We start from the raw sequence: 19,423 nt of genomic DNA on the forward strand, positions 1-19,423 counted from the left end.
ACTGGGTGCTGCATGTTGGGGCGCAGGAGCAGCGCCCCAGCAATGCAATGTTTACCAAGGTGAAAAACATTCAGAACATGCAATATGCTCCTCCTGTTGTTTCAATAGGATCAAGGTGTGTACAGGAGAGCAAATGTGTGTATCTACATGCGCACACACACGCACTCTCTGCGGCTGGTGCGGGATATCGCTCTGCACAGGATTATCCCAGCCAGGCTGCAGTCAATACTGACAAATACAGTATACGTCCGGTCTTGCCCACAGCAGTGAGGGAGCTGCAGCAGGCTCAGTGCTTTCCTCCCTCTTGTGAAAGACCTGGGGTGTTTTCAGCAGTGTGGGGAGCTGGGGTCCCGATCGCCTCAGGTCCCAGTAGTGCATGGTGGTGCTGCTGCTGCTGCACCAAGAGAACTGGAGAGGAGCGACTCCCAGCCCGGCGCCTCCCTCACCGCCAGTTCACCCCTCTGTGCTCTGCCCGCTCGGCGTGCTGTAGGAGACAGGGGTTCAGGGTAAGAAGAAGAAAAGAAGAAGAAGAAAAAAAAAATAGCATGTGAGATCATATAATTAAAGATGGTATCAGAATGTCTAATTAGGATGACTGAGAGAACTTGGCTGGGAGACGCAGCCAAGAGCTGAGTTAGTGTGTTTGCCAGTCCAAAGCTCCTTAACAGTAATTAATCCTTAAATGTCCAATTGTTCAGAGTTCAAGGAAACACCTCCTACTACTGTACTTTGTGTTCCTGTTAAGCAAGGAGACACAGCAGGGCGTGTGCCCTTATTCTGTAAGAGCGACACGCCTAGGGGTGTTGTTAGGAACTAGACCGAAGGTTGAGTATAATTATTAACTACCTAAGAGTTCCCAGCATTGCACAATTACCCAAGCCGCCTTGCAGCTGTGCACTCGCCCTGTTTGGGTTTTTCATAGGTTTTTTTTTTTTTTTTTCCTTTCTTTCTTTTTAAAATAGAAATGCTGAGCTTTGGCGGTGATATGTAGGAATCCTACTGAAGTGTCATCTGCTCCCCCTTCCAGTGTCCATTGTGCCACTGAGTTGGGATGTGGTAGAGGAGGGGAATGAGGGCAGCACATATACCTATATATACATATACCTATATACATAGTGTATGGCAGTCTGTTTCAGCCCCTCGCTGAAGCTCAATAGGCTTATTTACATCATTTGCAAATTTGACCCAGAGATTTTCCCTTTGTTTTGATGCTGTCAATGACTCTTGCATTAACATAAAAGCCTTGGCTATTTACTCTGGGGGTTTTCATTCTGTTTGCATTTTTGAGGTGAGTTGTGTTGGGTTTTTTCCCTTTGCTAATATTAAGCGCGGGGAAAACCTGGAGGAAAGAAGTAAGTTTGACACGGTAGGTGAACTGATCTGTTTGTCCTGCTACAGGGCTTCTGCTGTTGTCAGACCCTGACTGAGGCGGTGGCTGGGATGGTTGAGAAAGGGTGCTGAGGTGTGGGCAGCCGGTTCTGGCCGCAGCCGGCAGGTGGGTTTGAGGAGCACAGGGCACCGCTGCTCGGTGCCTTCAGGAAAGCCCAACTCAGCAGCGGCATCACACCTCGCTGGCAGACAGGAGGGGACATGTGTCATTTCCTCAGGTGCATCATCATCTTTTAAGTCGTGTTTCTGTGTTTTTATCCTCTCCCATCTTTTCTTAATTGAACCTTTCTGGTGGGCGTGGTGAGGGCCCAGCTGGGAGCCGGCCGGCCAAAGTCGCTTCTGGAGGGGATCATTAACTCGGGCGTCAGCCAAGGCCGTTTAGTGTTTATAAAACGCAGACAATTAAACACAGTCGCGGCCCTGCAATGCTATAATTGGAAAGCAGACTGGGACGACGTCCATCAAGGGGGACCGGCTCCCCGGCTCCGAGGAGGGATGGGCGGGCAGGGCCGTGCTGTCCTGCCAGCCCAGCCGGACTCGGACAGGGCCGCTCCGTGCAAACGCCCAGCCGGGAGGGTCCCGGCCTGCCGGGCCTGCATGCTATGGATGTGAAACAAAGGCTTGGGAGGGGAACAAAGGAGAAAAGAAGGGACTTGCCCAAGGCCAGCTGACAGCCAGGAGCTGGCTGGGTGCCTGCTGGCTCCCGGGGTGCAGACTGCGCTGTGTCCCTGTGGGTCCGTGGTAGGGATAATAGCATTGCTTCTACAGGCATGCATCATGAAGGCCCTTCCCCTGCCAGGCCACCATACGGGGAGGGTGAAGGGACTGGTGGTCGCCCCCTTGGGATTTGGAAATAGCCATTAACTGAGCCCTGGGCTCCAGGCTGGCTTCAGGGTCACAGTGGGTGGAGAGTGGGATGGTTGGGGCTGTTCCCAGATAATACAGTACTCCTGCCTCCTGCTAGGCAACCTAGCCTCCACCCTTAGCCAGTCTGGTGCCGCAGCACCCAGTGCCATTGATGGCTGTTCCCCAGCAGTGCCTGAAAGGCCACTGGGAGCTGCATCAGGCAGCTGTTGAACTCACTCTCCAGGTCTTCTGTGAAGTCTGGCAGGTGAGGAAGATGCTGAGTACTGAAATGGGATCGCCATAGCCCTGCTCCAAGCTCTGCAACTGACTCACTGTTTCAGCATGAGCACATCACTTCACCTTTTTGTGACTCAGAATTTTCATCTATCAATTAGGGATTTATGAGGTTTAATTAAGGTCTGTGAAGCCCTTTGAGATCCTCACTTGAAAGATGCTGTGCAGGCATAAAGTGCTGTACGCAATGAAGAAAACAAGAGAAATTAAAAGCTCCAGACGAGAGAGAAGAGAGGGCAGGTTTCCCACTGCTTGGTCTCCCAATTACATGCTCCTTGTTAGGATGGCAACCTCACTTTAACCTGTGGACAAACGAACTTGTTCACCCCTTCTTGCAGCAGACAGGCGATGACGTGCAGTAGTGTCTTACTCATTGGTTAGCCTTCAGTCATCTTTCCAGAAGTATGAGCAAACAGCAAAGGGGGAAGGGACAAGGGCGGGTAAGGAGTATGAATTCCAGAGAAAAGGGAAGTATCAGAAAGCAAGCTAGGATGTGCAAGGACCTTTATCACTGCTGTTGAGATCTAGCTTTGCACTGTAACAAACAGGAACAGATTTCATCTGTCCCTAGAGGTACGTGCCCTGAAGCAGGGAAGAGCTGATGAATTACAGCAGAGAGGAAGCAAGGGAGTCTTCTTATGCAAGGCATCTCTTTCAGTGTCAGAGAGGAGGTAGATTCAAGGAATTTGAGGGAAGCATTTGAACTTAGCTAAATGAAAAGTTGTTTTATCTATGTTTTTTAAGGAAAAGGCCTTGTTTGCAGAAGCCCTGGAACCCACGCTCTGAAGCTTGTGCTTAAATGTAGGCATAAGCTTAAGGCCTTTGCTGAATGGGGACATGCCCAAATTTATTTAGGTGCTTGGTAGAAACCAGGTGTAAGGGCTGGGAATCTTACAGCAGTGATATTAGCAGGACCTCGAAGGTCCCCAGGAGCCATAGAAAGCAGTTATATGTGAACAGCCTTGCTGTACTATTCATAGGGACAGGTTGACCTCAGGGGGGGAGGAATGGGCAAAAAGCAAGCTCCGTCTCCAATCTTTATTTTCTCCTTTGCTTGCAGTACAAACAACCCAGTGGAAGCCGGCTCCAGTAGGTGTGGTCTGTGTATGCACTCGTGGGTGTGCCGCTTTGTTGTGTTAAAAGGACCATTCCTCACCTGAAAGCAAGTTTCCAGGTTGTCACTGACAGTCACATCAAAACTCGTGACCCCTCCCATCCCCCACCTGCATACCTTCCCTGTTATGTAAGAAAAACAGAGATGCCTGTTGAGATGAAACCCAAACTAGTCCCAGATTTGGTGTCTGCCTTCATTCCACACTGATCTGGGACCCCTCTGCCCATCTTTCTTCTGAGCTGCCAGGTGAAAACATGCATGGTAATTGCTGCTGGCTAGAACAGCGATCAGAGCAGGCATCCTCACTCTTCTCTTTCTCTCCCAGTCCATCCAGCTTTCCTTAAGGTTTCTTAAGCTTTCTGTTGGGCTGGCTGGTCTGCTCTAACTCCGTCTTTCTGAAACTGCTAGCGCCCCAAATTTGGCACAAAAGCTTAAGATTAGTGAGCACTGTTTTGGAGTAAAACAGAATAATGACTTTCTGTGGCATACTTATGACACTCCATTAATATATCCCAAAAGAAATGTTTTTGTTGCAACTGCAGTATACTGTTGACTCATTATATGATCCGCTCTAATGCCTCCAGATCCTTTTGTGTAGTACTGCTGCTTAACCAATTATTCCAAGTCATCCATTTATGCACTTAATTTCTCCTTCCCAATCGAAGTACTTTGTTGTGTTTTTATTGAATTTTATCCAGTTGATTCTGAGCAGCTTTTGCAATTTATTGAGATCACTTGAAACAATAACGTGCACATTAATTGTTCAGAAAATCCTATGGACAGGCCCATGCCTGCACCCATAGCTAGTTCCAGAGCCCAGCCTTTCCATCTTAAAAACAAAGGCCTCTAGCACTTGATGGCATTCTTGCAATATTCTTCTGAAATGTCAGGATGAAGGCTGGCAGAGCTGTGAATTTTGGAAGACTCTTTTAATGGAAATATGGGATAAGAGCATCTGTTCAGCTGGCAGTGGCTTTTGGTCTCCAATCGTCTAGTGCTGGTTTGAATCACTGTTATTTTCTGTATTATCTCTGGTCTTCAAAGCATGCAGTCACTGAAAATGTGCAAGCTTGGAATTGGCTTCTGACTGTGAGGGAGGATGTGGTGGTATACCTGGACAAACGCAGGTCGCATCAGGAATCCCCTGGCCTGGACTCCCCATCCTAAGGACTGGAGGTACAGCTCCTCCCCACTCTCAGGCGAAGGGTCAGGATACTTGTTGTGTTCAGGAGTGGAAATGTGGGAATTTGGTGTCCTCTGGTGGCAACTGCGAGAATTTACAGCTGGCTAAACAGGCGTGACCCTCCTCACGCAATTTGCCACTCAGGCCAGCTGGCCATGGGCTCCAGCCAGAGCACCGATGCCCGTTGCTGCCCTGCACTGTAAATATTTCTAGTCAAGTCTGGCTTCCGTAGTTTCTGTATGCTCACTCCTCCTATTTATTTTATGCCCATTTACTTGCTTCCCTTTCTGGAGGGCTGAGCTCTGTGTGGTTTTGGGTTTAAGATTGACTTGATGGTGTTAGCTTGCTATTCTCCTGTGATTTTTTTGCCTCACAAAAGGAAAATTTAGTTTCCATAAGCACTTCTTCACACTTACAGAAGGCTTCAGCTGCTTGGCCTTGCACGATCCTTAATAAAATAAGTGTGTCTGTGTCCAAAGGCCTTTCAGCCCGCTTCTCTAAGCACTGACTGTCTTACCCCCAGGCTTGCCTCAATGCAGTTCCATTGTGAAAGAAAGACACAGAGCACCTGGACAGCCCATGTTTGGCTCTTTCGGCCACAAAACAGGTGAGAGCAGGTCAGAGTGTTGCATAGATGGTGAACACTACGATAGGAGGACATGTTTGGCGCGATTTGTGTTGTATGAAGTAGATGAAGGGAGCATACCAAGCCATATGCTCCTGGCTCCAGGAGCTTCTGCTGCTAATGGACAAAACATGAGCAACCCTGAGCGCTGTGGGGCATAAAAGTCTCTAAGAGTTTGGTGCAAATGCAGCCAGAAAAGTCAGTCTTATCCTATATGGGGAAAAGCAGCCTTACTTCCTCTCCCCATTTCAATTGCTATGCTACCACTTGACAGTCTTCTCTTTTTCCTTTTTCAAGAGCAGCACAAGTATTAATGATGCACAAGGAATATAGCACATCTGGGGCTGGCTCACTGAGGTCAAAGGAATACATTTTTTGATGCATGAAGACAGGCTGAGAAACAAATTTCTGCGGGGGAGTCAGGTAAACATTTTTAGGATGTGCATAGGTGGACTAACAAGTCTGGGACACCGTGGCACCCAGACAGGCTGACCCCACAGAATCTATATGTTGCACCTTCATGTGGGAAGAGCTTCAGAGAGCACAGGAGAGTCAGGAGCTTCCCACACTGGTTGCTGCAATTACAGCTCTGGCTGGCAACAGAGCCCCTTTGTGGCGTGAATACAAACAGCCAAAAGCTGGCGCTGCTTTGGGAATTTTATAGCTTAATGGAAAAGAACAGGAGAAAGGGAATACTCATGTTTTTATTTTACAGAGAAACACAGCACTTTGAGATGACTCCTTCAACTTACGGTGGTGTTTATTTAGGTGCCTGATTTCCATGCAAATGTTTGAGAATTAGGTACTTTGCATGTGAGCAGCAACAAACTCGCCCAGAGACACAGGAAGGGAGCACATGTTCTCTGCTGCCTGCCATCCACTGCCATCACTGTCTATCAGAGGCAGGCAGACTGCTTCCGTTTTCTATCTGCCTTCCTGCCAGCACTGCTTTCTCAAGGCTGTGGTAGCGCTGGTGAACCCTTTCAGGTCTGTGGCTGTAAACAGGGCTCCCCAGAAATGAGCTTTATCTCCTGATTTGATAACCAAGGGGCCAACTGAGGAGGCCACAGGAAGTATCTGGTCCCCAGCTTCTTGCTGCTTACAGACTCAAGCAAATCCTCACAATAGAGAAAAGTCAGTAAAAAGAGTCTTTAGCAGAGGATCTTTAAATCTTGGCTTCTGCTGTTCTCTGGCTGTTCAGCGTCCTCATCAGCCTTGCAGCTATCATCAGGCTTCAGGGGCTCCTGCCCCAAGGAGCTGGGAGGATTTCAGCCTATGGCATGATCTGCAGCTCACTTGTACCAAAGGCCCAGCAGCTGCTAGAATAGGCAGTGAGGAGCAGTTCCAGCTTTTGCTGCAGAGGGCACTGTGTTTTTGCGACAGGCGGTGGGGATTGAGGGACCTGTGGCAGATACACAAGCTGCAAAGGCAGGCTGGACACCACCAGCCTCTCAGCAGCACCGAGCAGTCTGTGGAGATGGACTTTAGGCTGTACTTTGGTGCCAGCCACACATGAGTGGCTAAAGGGCTTGTGCCCTCAGCAAGCAATCAAACAATCTGTGTGGGAGGTTGTGCCCTGCTTAAGGTACAAGGAAGAAATTTTAAGTTTCATTCAATTATTAACATTGGATCAGAGTTTTTGTTGTTATGTTTCAGCTGCTGGTCGGTGCTTGCTGGAGAGCACTGCTTCATAGCTCATCCAAAAATGGGTATAATTGCAGTGGTGACCTTGCTTATTTATGTACTTACTGCCATAGCTCAGGTCTTTTTAGCAGCTATGCAGATCCTAACTATAAAAGTCAGAATCCAGCCATGCACTGAGCTTAGAAAAATTTAGGGAAGTCTATTTGAGGCCTTGTGTTTGCAATTTTTTCTTTTTTCCCCCAAGATTTCTTTTCTAAAGCCATTTTAGAAATAATTTATATCCTTCTCACCTGCGACTCCAAAAGCCTGAGTTTTTTAGAGGAGTGCATTACAAGGCCTTTTGCCCACTGTCAGTAATCTGACCGTACGCAGATCAGTGCTTTCCCGTTTGTGTTCTTCGTTCCTTGGAGGATTTGCTCTCCCTCCAGCAGGTGGTAGCAGCCTCCTTCAAGCTGTGCCGCTCTCCTGCCTGCTGCCGCAGAACTGCTGCCCGATGATTCATGTCCCTGCCTGCCCCTGGCCTCACTTGATCTCCTCACCCTCTACTGCATGTCTGAACTTCCCTGAGGAGGAAGATCTTCTGTTTAGGTCCAGAGTATGCACTAAATTTACCAGCAGTGTGAATCTCACAGCAGGAGGAGGCAACGGCACAACATCACAAGGATGCATGACATGTCTTGCTTTGTATATGATTTATTCCTAACGTTTTTGTAAGCACTGTCATGTCCTACCCATCACAGATGGGTGCCTCATAGATGAAATAATTCAGGGATATGCTTCCTAAATACAAAATTCAAGATCTAATGCCTTGCCAAGGCAGTAGGATTAGCTGAAGCAGTGACATGTCACAAACAGGCTCTATCCTCAAATGAAATGGAAACTCGGTCTGCTTTGTACTTCCACAAGAAGTCCTCTGCTATGCCAGTGTAACGTGATAGTTTTGTGGATGCAAGAACATTATCCACTGATATATGACCTTTGCTTATTAGCAATTGAGTAAGCTAACTCCCTAACTTAGTACAAGTACAAACATCTTGGGTTTAATTATGAGTGGTCAAGTGCTATGGAGTTTTTTGTCTGTTTGTTTTTATTGTTGGGGTTTTTCTTCTTTTGATGTGAAGCCATACTTTCATCATTTGTATTTTAAAGCAGTGGTCTTATAGGTGAGGATTTAGGTTGAAAGAGTTTTTGGGTTTTGGTACTCTGTATGAATAAAAGAAATACCAGAAAAAGCTCTGTTTAACAGAGGAGATAAGGAAAAGCTTAAAGGCAAGCTAAAAAAAAAATATCCCATGGCTTTCCCAGCTGTGACTCCTATACCAGGTGTGAAAGGTGAAGATTTAGGTATATTATAAGCCACCTAAAAATGTAGCAAGGAACCAAAGTTTGGCTAGTATACTTTAGCACCTGTGTTTGAGTATCTCTTTGGGTGTTGCTGGCTTTAAAACTGTAACTGGGACTTGACTTTTTTTTTTTTTTTTTGTGGTGTTTTTTTTGTGGTGTTTTTCACCACAAAAGGTTGGGTGTAGACCTGTGAAACAGGTCCTTTGCTTGAGAACATGCCAAGGCACAAAACTTCTGCTTTTCACCACCAAATTTCACTCAAAACTCTTCTGTGCCAGTTCAGTTATGAGCCCTCTCCATCCAGGGCAAGCAGCAAGAAGACTCACACGATTCAGGCAGGGTTAACTCCCAGACCTAGCTAGCTCCTTGTCCCACCTGAGTGGCAGCAGGCACTTTAGGGAAGACACAAGATGTTCTGTGTTGATTATTAGGCAATCAGCTACATGGGTGCAATTCCCTAGGGTATTCCTAAATACCATCAGCTGAGGGTTGGTTTATGGTCTGGAACTCTCCTTATGTTCTGTAGCTGCATCTAGCTTTGTCCTTGCAGTAATGTAAAAGGCTTAATTTGTCTTTGTCTCTGACACATTCTGTGTCTAATAGAAAATTCTCTCTTCTCCCTTTTGCAAACTTTTTTTGATCTTTGCTGCCACTTGTTATTTGCTATTCAGTCTAGGAGCTATTTTGATCCTTTGGTGGTGGGAAGGAGTGTTTACAAGAGATTTGCAAGCCTTGAAGTTAATGCTGTTTTGCTTCTGGAACATGTCACAGTGATAAAGGCTAAACTTACTCTTGGATCTGTGGTTTCTGGTAAATGAATGAATTATTGCTACCTTCCTTTTCATGTTTTTCTTGGTGCACAATGAGGAAGAGGCTTTCTGGGGGTTTAAACACTTCCAGGTCTTCAAGAAGTCTGTTTCTCAGACTTTGGATAGCAAGAGCTTTTTCTTGAAGAGAGAAGCAGCCACAAACCCTTGGATGTAATGACAAAACCCCCCAAAGGTAACTCCCATCTATGCTGAGACTGTGCAATGCCACCTTGACTGAGAGGTGATAATGGTGCTGACCAGCCTCACCTGTATGTCCCTCATTCTGACCAGCTGCTTGGGACTTCCACTGCAGCTCAGCCCAGGCAGGGCTTGCTGGTGTGGTGTTGTGCCCTGACAGTGAGTAAGACTTTTTTCATTACCTTACTGGTTAAAGGAGTTTGGGTGTCAGACTGTTTCAGGTGTGAGACCCCCAAGCAGGATGAGCTCATCCCTCTCAGCTGTGTCTGAGGTGAGAAGCCTCTTGTGCTGGTATGTTTTTGCTGAGTTGAGGGTGGAGATTCAGGGGGTGGAGGAATGCTTTCTCCTGTCTATGTACATTCCTCCTTGCATGTTGCTCTGAACAATAGCTGTTCATGTTCAGAATTAATATAGCTTTCCTGGTTTTTGAAAAGAAATGAGCGCAAGATCTACCTCCAGCATGTTCCTTCAAAGAATGTCAAATTTCTATCATGAAAGAGCAGAAGGCCAGAATAAACAAAAACTCCTTTGAAGGATGGGTTAGACTGCCTGAGTTGGGTGTGTTAGTGGCTTATTTAAGCATTTAAAGCTCTTTACTTAAGCAGACTCCCATTATTCATGTAGGAGCTCTCTCTGGGTGTCTGTGGGCTGAGAAGAGGCCAAAGGTCACTCTGGTGTTTTGTGTGAGGACAGCAGGCTGCCCTTCAGAGGTCTGACCCTGATGCTGTAGTTGAGGCACAGTGGTGGTCTCATGGGTGGTGTTGTGTCACAGCCTAGCTGGCATTTCTGCATGCTCTTTGACTCTCCTGAAGTGACTGCTACTGTGATAGTGTCACAGCAAGGGCTTTGGAGACCTGTGCAGTGTGAGGGCAGAGTTACTGATCCTGCTTGTCTTGCTCTGCTCTGTCATGGCAAATACTGGTGGGGCACAACCCAGTGAAGGAAAATCTGCCAGAAGAGGAACTAGCAGAAGAGAAACAGGCCCAGCGTGAGTCTGGTTGAAGGCAAGAAAGGAGCACAGGTAGGGAAGGAGACAAAAGGAAGAGCACAACCTTCCTCTTTGGGTGGGTGTGGGCTGCTGCATAGAGTTCAGTTGTCCTTGTCACCTCAGGAGCAGAGGCTCCTTCCCTTCCTGGCAGAGGCAGGCTATGCCAAACTAATATGTTATGTATTGCCTGAAAGAGCCTTGACCCTGCTGGAAGCTGACTCATGTGATCTTGGTCCTTAGATTTGCTGAGAATTTTCCTGAAAAATGGCCAGCTCGGTCTGACCAAAGTGAGAGGAGCTGTGCCCTTCTTTGACCCTTGGATGGGCAATGAAACTGAGATATCATCGTCACTTTGCTTTCCAAAGGTAGAAGCTAGTAAGTTTTATGGCTGCTGAGTTATCAGCTTTTAAGGTATAAAGGAGAAAAAGGAAGAGAATTTCTTTCTTTTCAGCCTTAACATCTAACACAGAGCACTCCAGGATTATCATTCATAGAGGTGGTTACCATGAAGCTATTGTTAGGTGTGCTGTTCCTTTGGTTGCTCTCCTCAGAAGGTAAGTTTTGGAAGGCCCTTTGAAAATTTGCATTGCACAGTATTTGGGAACCTCTATTTTTAGTTGTTACAAGGTGGGTGTATAGCAGGAGTTTTAGAAGCAGGATGAAGAAAATCTGTGAGTAAAACTGTGATCTTAAATGCAGTTTTGGGTATGTTTGATCATTTTTTGATGAAGATGTGTTCATTGGTTTGCACTGTTCTGGGGATAGACTGTGTCTTAGGCACTGAAGCATTCTGGTGAGAGAAACATCACCAAACAATTGAACTAGCAGTGAGATCTGTGCCAAAATGGTGCAGAAGTTCAAGCACGGAACAGAGGCTTTCTCTGAATTCATAGCTATGATTATCCGTTTTCTTTTCAGTGATAGAAGATTAAGTGAAAGGTTAGTCAGCGTCCTGGCATTCCAGGCATTGTTCAGATTTCTGTAATATTCAGGGTAGGGGGGAGCCCTTATTCCCTATACTGGGTTTCTGAAGTCCATGTTTGGTGCCAATGATGGTTGTGTAGGTGCTCAAGACTGAAAATGCTGTGCATGCTTTGGCTTTATTGGCTCTGTGCTTCAGGAATCTACCTGTAGGAAAATGATAACTAGTAATAGTGCTTTACCTTAGCAGTAAGCTATGGTGATCACTATCTTCAGAGGATTATAAGGTGCTCTGGTAAATAATAAACTGTTAGGAGGTTTTGGTTCCTGAAGTAATCAGAAGAAATTATAACATCTGAGCTTTTTAATTTAGTGAAAAATATGCACGGTGGCTGCAGTTCCTCTGAAAACTTTATCCAGGAAAACAGATGTTGATTGATAGCAGCCTATAAGAATTGTTTTTTGAAACATATTAACTGTCAGAGCAAGGGAGGAAGGAGTTAGAATCTTTCTCCCAAATTTTGGGAGAATCGTCTGAAAAATACTTTCTTTTTTATGTCAAAAAAATTGAAAGTACAAGTTAGAATTATTCAGTGGTATAGTAAGGGAGTAACAATAATACTGGGAGTAGCAGGAGTTGAAAAAGTCATCCTATGGAAAGTGTAAATCCAAAACAAACTAAAAAAACTGAAGAGGTTAAAATTTATTCATCTAAGACACAAATTAATCTGAAGAGAAACAATGAATCATTTTCAAAGCCATGAAAACCAATAAATCATTTTCCAAATTCTTCTGAAACGTGGAGTCTGTAGGACTGACTGATGTATAAAAGAAGGCTGAAGCCTGACAAATTCTTTTTGTCTTTGGTGTCCTTGCATAACAGCTTAAAAAAGGCCTTGCCCTCTAAGCCTTTCAGCACAGGGGACAAGAGGAGTAACAACCAAATCCTTGAACAAACTGATGACAAATAGTAAAAGAACTGCCAGGACTAGATGATATCCACCCAAGGGAGTGAGCCAAGCAGAAACATGAACATGTCCATTTTATTAACTGTGATGCTCATATTGATCTGTGTTGGGCTGTGGGCTCTGCTCATGTTCAGAAGTGCTCTGGATAAGGGTGGATTCTAACTTGCTGATGCAAAGCTACCCAGGACGTTCAGAATGAAAATTTAGACTAAATTTTCCCCTTATATATTACTCTTATCTATGTGTGCTCTATGGTGAACTCTGAATAGATACTGCTTGACCCCAGAACACAACTATTTGAAGACATCAGTGCTAGTGATAGTCATGAGAAATTATTTCAGCAATTAGCAAGAGAACAGCATAAAAACCACATTGCTGCTGCTGTGTACAGGGCCACAGTTCACCTGCATTTTGTCAGTGGTCTGCATTTTTCATCTCAAAAAAGATGTGGTAAAACCTAGGAGGGGGATAAAGGGGGAGAGTGGTCAGACATAGGAAAAAACTTCAACATGAGATCAGAGAAACTGCCTCTTCAGCCTGGAGAAGAAGGGGTAGGTATATGATGGAGACATACAGGTGCATGCAAAATGGCAAATTTTGCAGAAACGAGGGAATGACTACTCTTTACAAGAGCAACAAGGAAACAATCAGGTTATTAACAAATGAGAAGTACTTTTTTTCCAACACGTAATTGAGTGATGAAGCATCTTTTGCCACACTTCTTGGGGAAAGCCAAAACTGTGAAAGTATTAGAAAAACAAATAGGCAAATCTGTGGAAGAAAGATGTCAGGGAGTTCATCAACATTAAGTTATTGCTTGCTCAGGGAGCACAATAGTACAGATAGTTGGGAGGAAAATTGAAATAAAACTGTATTTTCCTTATTCTTTGCCTAAGCATCTGCATTTGGATATTGTCAGAGGCAAAATCCCAGACTAGGCGTGGGATTTTGTTCTAAAACTGTTCCTCCAACTCCGAGTCCTGGAAACTGGGACTAGATCCTCTTTCTCTCTCAATGTAGTTGAAATTAGTGTTAAAATTCTCAGATACTGAGTTCCTGCAGTAGATTTGTGTGGTGCAGACAAGTCCCTCATTGCTTTTGTCTCCAGTATCCCAAACAGAGTTGGGATTCTGGTTACTGCCCTGAGTAAAGCATCATCAAAACCCACAGATTGAACAGGCAGAAATGTTAAAAATATGTCACACAATAGCCTGGAAACTGTCTCAACCTTCTACAAAGTAGTGTAAAAATAATATAACTTTGCAAATAGCTCATGGCTGAAACCCAAGTAGGGGACAAAAACCGTGTATAGAAGTTGCTGCCATTTATTGAATATGGTCATGTAGTGTGGCACAGGTGACAGTCATGGGGAGCAGTAGTGGCTTTGTGCCACCACACTGACCTGTGTGCCCAGGTACCCACGTCCCCAGAGGCTGCCCAGAGTCCCCTGCCCATGCCAGGCACATCTCATTGCAGCCTGAGCACCACTGGCTGCCCTACACCCAAGGATGCCTCACCTGCTAGACTGAGCTGGCTCAGCTCTTACTCTGTCATTGACATGGAAAGAAAGGTGTACAAGCCACAAGTTCTCATCAGGGCTAAATATTCCAAAAATAGCTCCTGACTATTAAAGGGCAGTTATTCTAATTCTGTATAGGACTTGCTGGATGCTGATGGCTTCAGTGGGGCAAGCAAGAACAGCTGAGAGCGTGCTTTGAAGCTCATCTGACCTAGGCCTTGTGGCTCTCTTTGTGGAAATTTTAGAATAAACCAAAATCTATTTGCATAAATCCAAGTGTATGCTCAAGGAAAGAGAATAATGTTTACTGAAACATCTACAGGCCTGACTCCTGGCTCCACAGGCTATTTTGTCTGCCAACACTCTACTAAGAAGAAGAAATTGCAGCTGTTTCTGTATTACTATGGCAAACTCACAACAGTGTTATGCTGCTCCCTGACTGTGGAAGATGCAGATTAATGTGAATTGCTCCTTTCTAAGGAGTTTCACCGTGTACATGTTCAAACTACTCTAAATTTGGATAGGATGAGACTACAGCAGTGTATGATATGTGCTGAAGAGGAAAACAGGTAGGGAAGGCCTGTGGAGGATGGGGTTGTTTGAGGGGATCCACAAGCAGTTCATCACCTGTTGCTATAAATTCATTGCATTCCACTAATTTCAAGAGATATCACCTGCTTACAATAGCTAAAAGCTTTTTCTAGTATACAAAATCAAAGAAAATAAGTCTGGTTGTTGGGATGAGCCTCATCTTTGGAAAGTAGGGCAGATGAGAAAGATGCCTTCTCTCCAGATTCTGTGCTTTTAGGTATATTAAGTCTTATGAAGCTTTTTTCCCCTAAGATGAAAAAAATATAGCGTAACCCTTTCTTTAATGTTTTTAAGGTAATGCAGATGATCAGGAAGAATATAAGAAACTTGAGGTAAAGTATGAGTACAACTTTCTTTTTTTTCTGTTTTCAATACCTATTATTACCTGTCAAGCTGTTGCTTCCTCTGAGGCAGGCAGAAGGAAGAAAGAATATAGCTTGTTGCTCTAAACTGCTTCTGCAAAGAAGAAATGCAAAGCCAGTGAGTCAGCAATGTGATAGTGCAGCTGCAAGATTACAGAACACAATCAGGAAATGAGGTTTTCTCCAAGCAGTGTTTGTTATTAGGTTGCATATCCTGTACGTAGGTTGTTTGTGGTTAGCACTTGTTCCTAGATGCTCTGTTGCTCTCTTAGAATTAAACTGTTATTTGCTTTATAACAGTGCAAAGTGTCTGCACCATTAAAGTCCTCCAGCTGGGCGCTAGGGAGTGTGGGGGTACCTTGCTGACCCTTGTCACAATATAGATTTCACCTTTAGGTATTAAGGATGGTCAGACAGCCACTCATGGTCATTGTGATGAGGGAACCCCTTGCCAAGTCACCTGGGGAGGCAAGGATTGCCTTGCATGTCCCTTTAAAGCATTTGGTGTTGGGCTGTGCCTGCCATAAGGATACAGGATGGCATGAAACAATGTTCCTGCTGGTACTGAGCTGCCTCTCACACTGAGTGAATAACATCACTCACATCCTTGCCTTCTCTGATCACCTGGCCAGGTGTTGTTAAGGAGCCAGAATTGGTTCATTCTGCCTTTCCTGTTGTCTATTGGAGATGTTTTGATGGGTTAGTTGGGCACCCCTTAGCACACAGAGATGTCTGCAGTAGATTAAGCAGTCATTGCAGCAATGGATGTGGCACGATGTGTTCAGCACATTTCATTGTTTGCTCAGGCCCGGTGCTGTGGCAGCCAGTAAGAAAACTGAGCAGAAAGTGTCAAGTTGTAGAAGAGTTAACTGAAAATGCAGCTGTCCAGATGTGTGTTCCCATGTATTTCTAACAGAGGTGTAATTGTTCTTTGAAGTAGTTTACATGAGTAAAATCTTGGTTATGTGTGAGAATGGAGCCTGTAGGACCCCTCATTCAACAAATTTCCTTGTTAGGTCTAAGCAATCAACCATATTTATTTGTTTATGTCTAAGGCTCTAAGAAGCTTGCAGTTTTCATGTGAGCAGGTGACGTTCCCTGAGACCCCTTCATCTTCAGGTTTGTGTTTGATATTGTCTCTGCAGAGGCTTTCCCTCACAAAATTATTTGAGAATGGCCTGGGGCAGAAATCAGCTGTTTGTGGAGATGCCTGTGTATGGGATTGACTGAAGAGGAGCTAGGCTCTATAAACTCCTTAGTTTTTTGTTCCATTTGTGATTACTTTTCTACCTTTGTTTCTTCAGCTGGTGATTGGGGATGCCACTATTACTTCAGTCATTCCCAGCAGTATTTTTTGATCTTGCTTGATGGTTGAGCATTTCAGTGCCTCTAACCACCCAAAGTATTTGCTGAACACCTGAGTAATGTTTCTCATGCTTTCTGACTAGTTTTAAACCTCCAATCAAAGCAATCAGTATAGAGTTATTACCATTTTAGCCAACTTTGTTTTAGTATACTGGTGAATGTAACTTTCTTTTGGGGTTACTGTTTTGGGTTTTTTTGTAACCTGAAATCTTTTGCTTTTCTGTAGTTCATGCTCTAAGGCCAGCTGACATTAAAGCAGTTGCTGCTATAGGAAGTTTGCAAAGAGTAAGTACAAGCAGGAAATGTGCTGAATGTGACCTGTTTCCTCCACTGTGATGATGAAGTCAGCTGATGATGTAGTTTCGGGTCTCAGAGTGTTCAGGACTTCAGTCTTTCCACAAGCATCAAAGACTTCTGGTGGAAAAATGGCTGGAAATACCTGCTGTTCAGTGTTCCAATGTACCCTGTGTCTAAAAATAGCCAGCTGACTTTGTGCAGGGGGAAATGTGATCACAGTGCTCTTGCAGAGAACCATGATATTTGATTAGAGTGCATGGATTTTCCTAACATTGAGCATAACAGATTGAATAACTGGAAGAAGATGCTGGGAAAATTCAAACTGGAACAAATACAAATTGTTAAGAAATGCAGTAGATTTTCCACCTCATCAAGTGTTTTCAGTAGAAACTGGTTTCCTACCTACAAGGCAAAAGGTCTACAAGAATCACAAAGATATGTTTCTGCTGCATAGATCAGTGGGTAAAGTTCTGCCTGTAATAATATAGTTAGATTTGGATGATCTTTATCTGTCTTAATAGTTGGAAGTGAATATCTGAAACTGAGGCCCAATTAAAAGCATTTAGCCACAATTCTCAAGCTTTGAGGAAGTGTAGAAATGCCTGTAGAGCAAAAATTTATATCCATTGGAGAGGCTGCGACTGTGAAAAATGGGGGAGAGTCTCCCTCATTACAAAACAACTTTCAAATTTGAGATGGTATCCATGAATATATCATACTTTTCCTTTTACAAAATCAGGACTTCTGGACTCCTTGTGAGTACTTATCTCTTTTGAAAAAAATTATTGTCCTGAATGCAAGGGTGCTTCATCCATATCAGGTACATGGCCCTTTGGAACAAGTCTTCTTTGTGCTGGTGTCCTTGTTGCTTGTGGGGGTGTCATAGAAAAACATGTAAATTATCTTCTTTTAGGGAATGTTTGCTTTCCTAGAGCAAACATCTCTGTCGCTGTTTCCTCATTAAACTCTCTGAAATTAGTGAAGTTCCTCTATTGATATAGTTTCTTTTTAACAGACACTCTTCTGTCTGAGTGCCATCTTTGTAAATTATCTAAATGACTTCAGGTCATGTCCCTTGTTGAAAAGGAGTAGGAATAGATCCAGAGAAATTTGGTCTAGAATAGCATTTGATTTTATGGAATTTGATTTCAATGTATCATTTTCTATTTTAAGCCATATGTAAAAAAATCATTAATGAAAGCAGTAACTAAGAAAGGATTACCAGATCATGAAAATGCACGGTAATAGGGAAGTTCTGGAAAAGAATCTAAATCTGTGAGTGATTACAACACAGTGGAGAAGAGTACGTAGAAAACAGTACTATCTCTAACATGACTGAAATGTGGCAGGGGAACAGCATACCTAGGTCTAGTTTACACTTTAATTAATATTTTTCTTATTGATTCTTTGTTCATAGACACCAGGATCTGGTGAGGATTTACTCCAAAGGTAAGAATTGATAGTTAGCTTTTATAAGTTTCATTATCCTAATCTCTATAGTGTCACAGTGCAGGAATTAGGCCCAAGCAATTTTTTTATTATTTTTTAGAGAGGAGGAAAAAGCCTTTGTAAAATAGAAAGGATTTTAGAACACTGAAACCTTCCCTGTCCTTTGATTACAAATTTTTTGTACTTTTGCAGGATATAGAATTACCTTAGGGTTGCAATGCCCTTGATTAAGAATCATTGCTGTGTGATAAATCCTAGGCAGTAAATGTAATAATTCACTAGTTAGAGATTAAAAAGCAGGGATTTATCAGAGCTAAGAAAGAACTCAGTAGTCCAGATATCCTGGACTACTGATACCCAATCTGCTTGGCTGATTTCCAGTGCTTCATGGATAAGCTTTATGCTGTTTCCTTCTTCCATGCCCCTTTAACAGATCCAAATCAATGAGTGAACATATGGCTAAACCTTGTAGCTGCAGGTCTGCGCAGATCTTTTGAGTCACAGCCTTCCAGATGAGGATTTAGCATTGCACAGATAAACTTTTAAGACTAAGTTTTTTTAAAACATCTGTGTCCCCTTGTATGTGGGTCTACACCGAGGCCCCTGCATCACTTATACTTATGTATAAGCAAGCACAAGTACTGCAACATGCGGAGGGTAAAGAGACACAAAAAATTGAGATCTGAGACTATGTTCTTACTCAGCAGTAGCTGATGACATGACAGTTTTGGGAAAGAAAGGCCCCATTCTTACTTGCAACAGCTGCCATGAATTTCACTCTGAGATGCAGCATAACTAATAAGAAATTGAGGCTGTGCTGTAATATAATTTTTCTTTGAGAAATGGAATAACAGGAACTTCCTGTTTTCTCTTCTCTTTCTATAGCACAGGAAAGAACTTCCTTGAACTAAGCGTGGCAACTTTAGCAGGTGCGTCTTGCTGTCACACTAAAACTTCAGCAAATTAATTTAACAGCTTGCTGGCAGGAGCTCCAGGGCTCTGCTGGGCTGCAGAGCAGGTGCAGCACAGGCACACTGCAGGGGTGTAAGGGATGCCTGAGGAGTGGTGCACCTGGGGACATGAGTTCAGACAGTTTGTGCTGCCCATGATGGCTTTAAAGAGACTGTCTGGGTAGACAAACAGCAGTGAAGAAGGGGTGTGATGGACTGCTGCAAGATTCTTAAATGCCCAGCAGGGGGTTTAGGCCTCTTATTTCTACCCACGACGCAGTCTCTGCTAGTGTGTGCTTGTGGCCTGTGCTGGCCCAGTGAAGTCTTGTGTGGGTTTGCCAGCCCAGAACTGCCATGTGTTTAGAATTTATACTGGGACTGCCATAGATGAGCCACATCTGGGAATTTGTTGCCTATTGGCTGTCTCTGAAGGCAGCCCTTACTTGCTTAAAGGATATTGCAAGTAAAAGTTTCATGCCCACTGAAATGCTGTGTAATATATAGCTCCAGGATCCTGCCCTCCACATAATCGTCCTAGTGTCTTAACTCCTTGGTGTGACATCTATT

The 19,423-nt window shown here is 44.2% G+C and overlaps 1 protein-coding gene across 1 annotated transcript in view; it reads left to right on the top strand.

The window, feature by feature from the left end:
* Positions 1-10,939: 10,939 nt before the first annotated feature.
* The window catches only part of PLB1 (phospholipase B1), a gene marked incomplete at both ends in the record, with an annotated part of 76,680 nt that continues 68,196 nt past the window's right edge, over positions 10,940-19,423 (top strand). Inside the window, 6 exons of the mRNA XM_084202158.1 lie at positions 10,940-10,988; positions 14,728-14,765; positions 15,851-15,914; positions 16,387-16,445; positions 17,875-17,906; positions 18,792-18,835. Of these exons, the coding sequence (XP_084058284.1) occupies positions 10,940-10,988; positions 14,728-14,765; positions 15,851-15,914; positions 16,387-16,445; positions 17,875-17,906; positions 18,792-18,835 (286 nt within the window). The remainder of the gene's footprint in view (positions 10,989-14,727; positions 14,766-15,850; positions 15,915-16,386; positions 16,446-17,874; positions 17,907-18,791; positions 18,836-19,423) is intronic.

The sequence above is a fragment of the Fringilla coelebs genome (genome assembly GCF_963513975.1).
Source record: "Fringilla coelebs genome assembly, chromosome: 3".
Taxonomy (NCBI): Eukaryota; Metazoa; Chordata; class Aves; order Passeriformes; family Fringillidae; genus Fringilla; species Fringilla coelebs.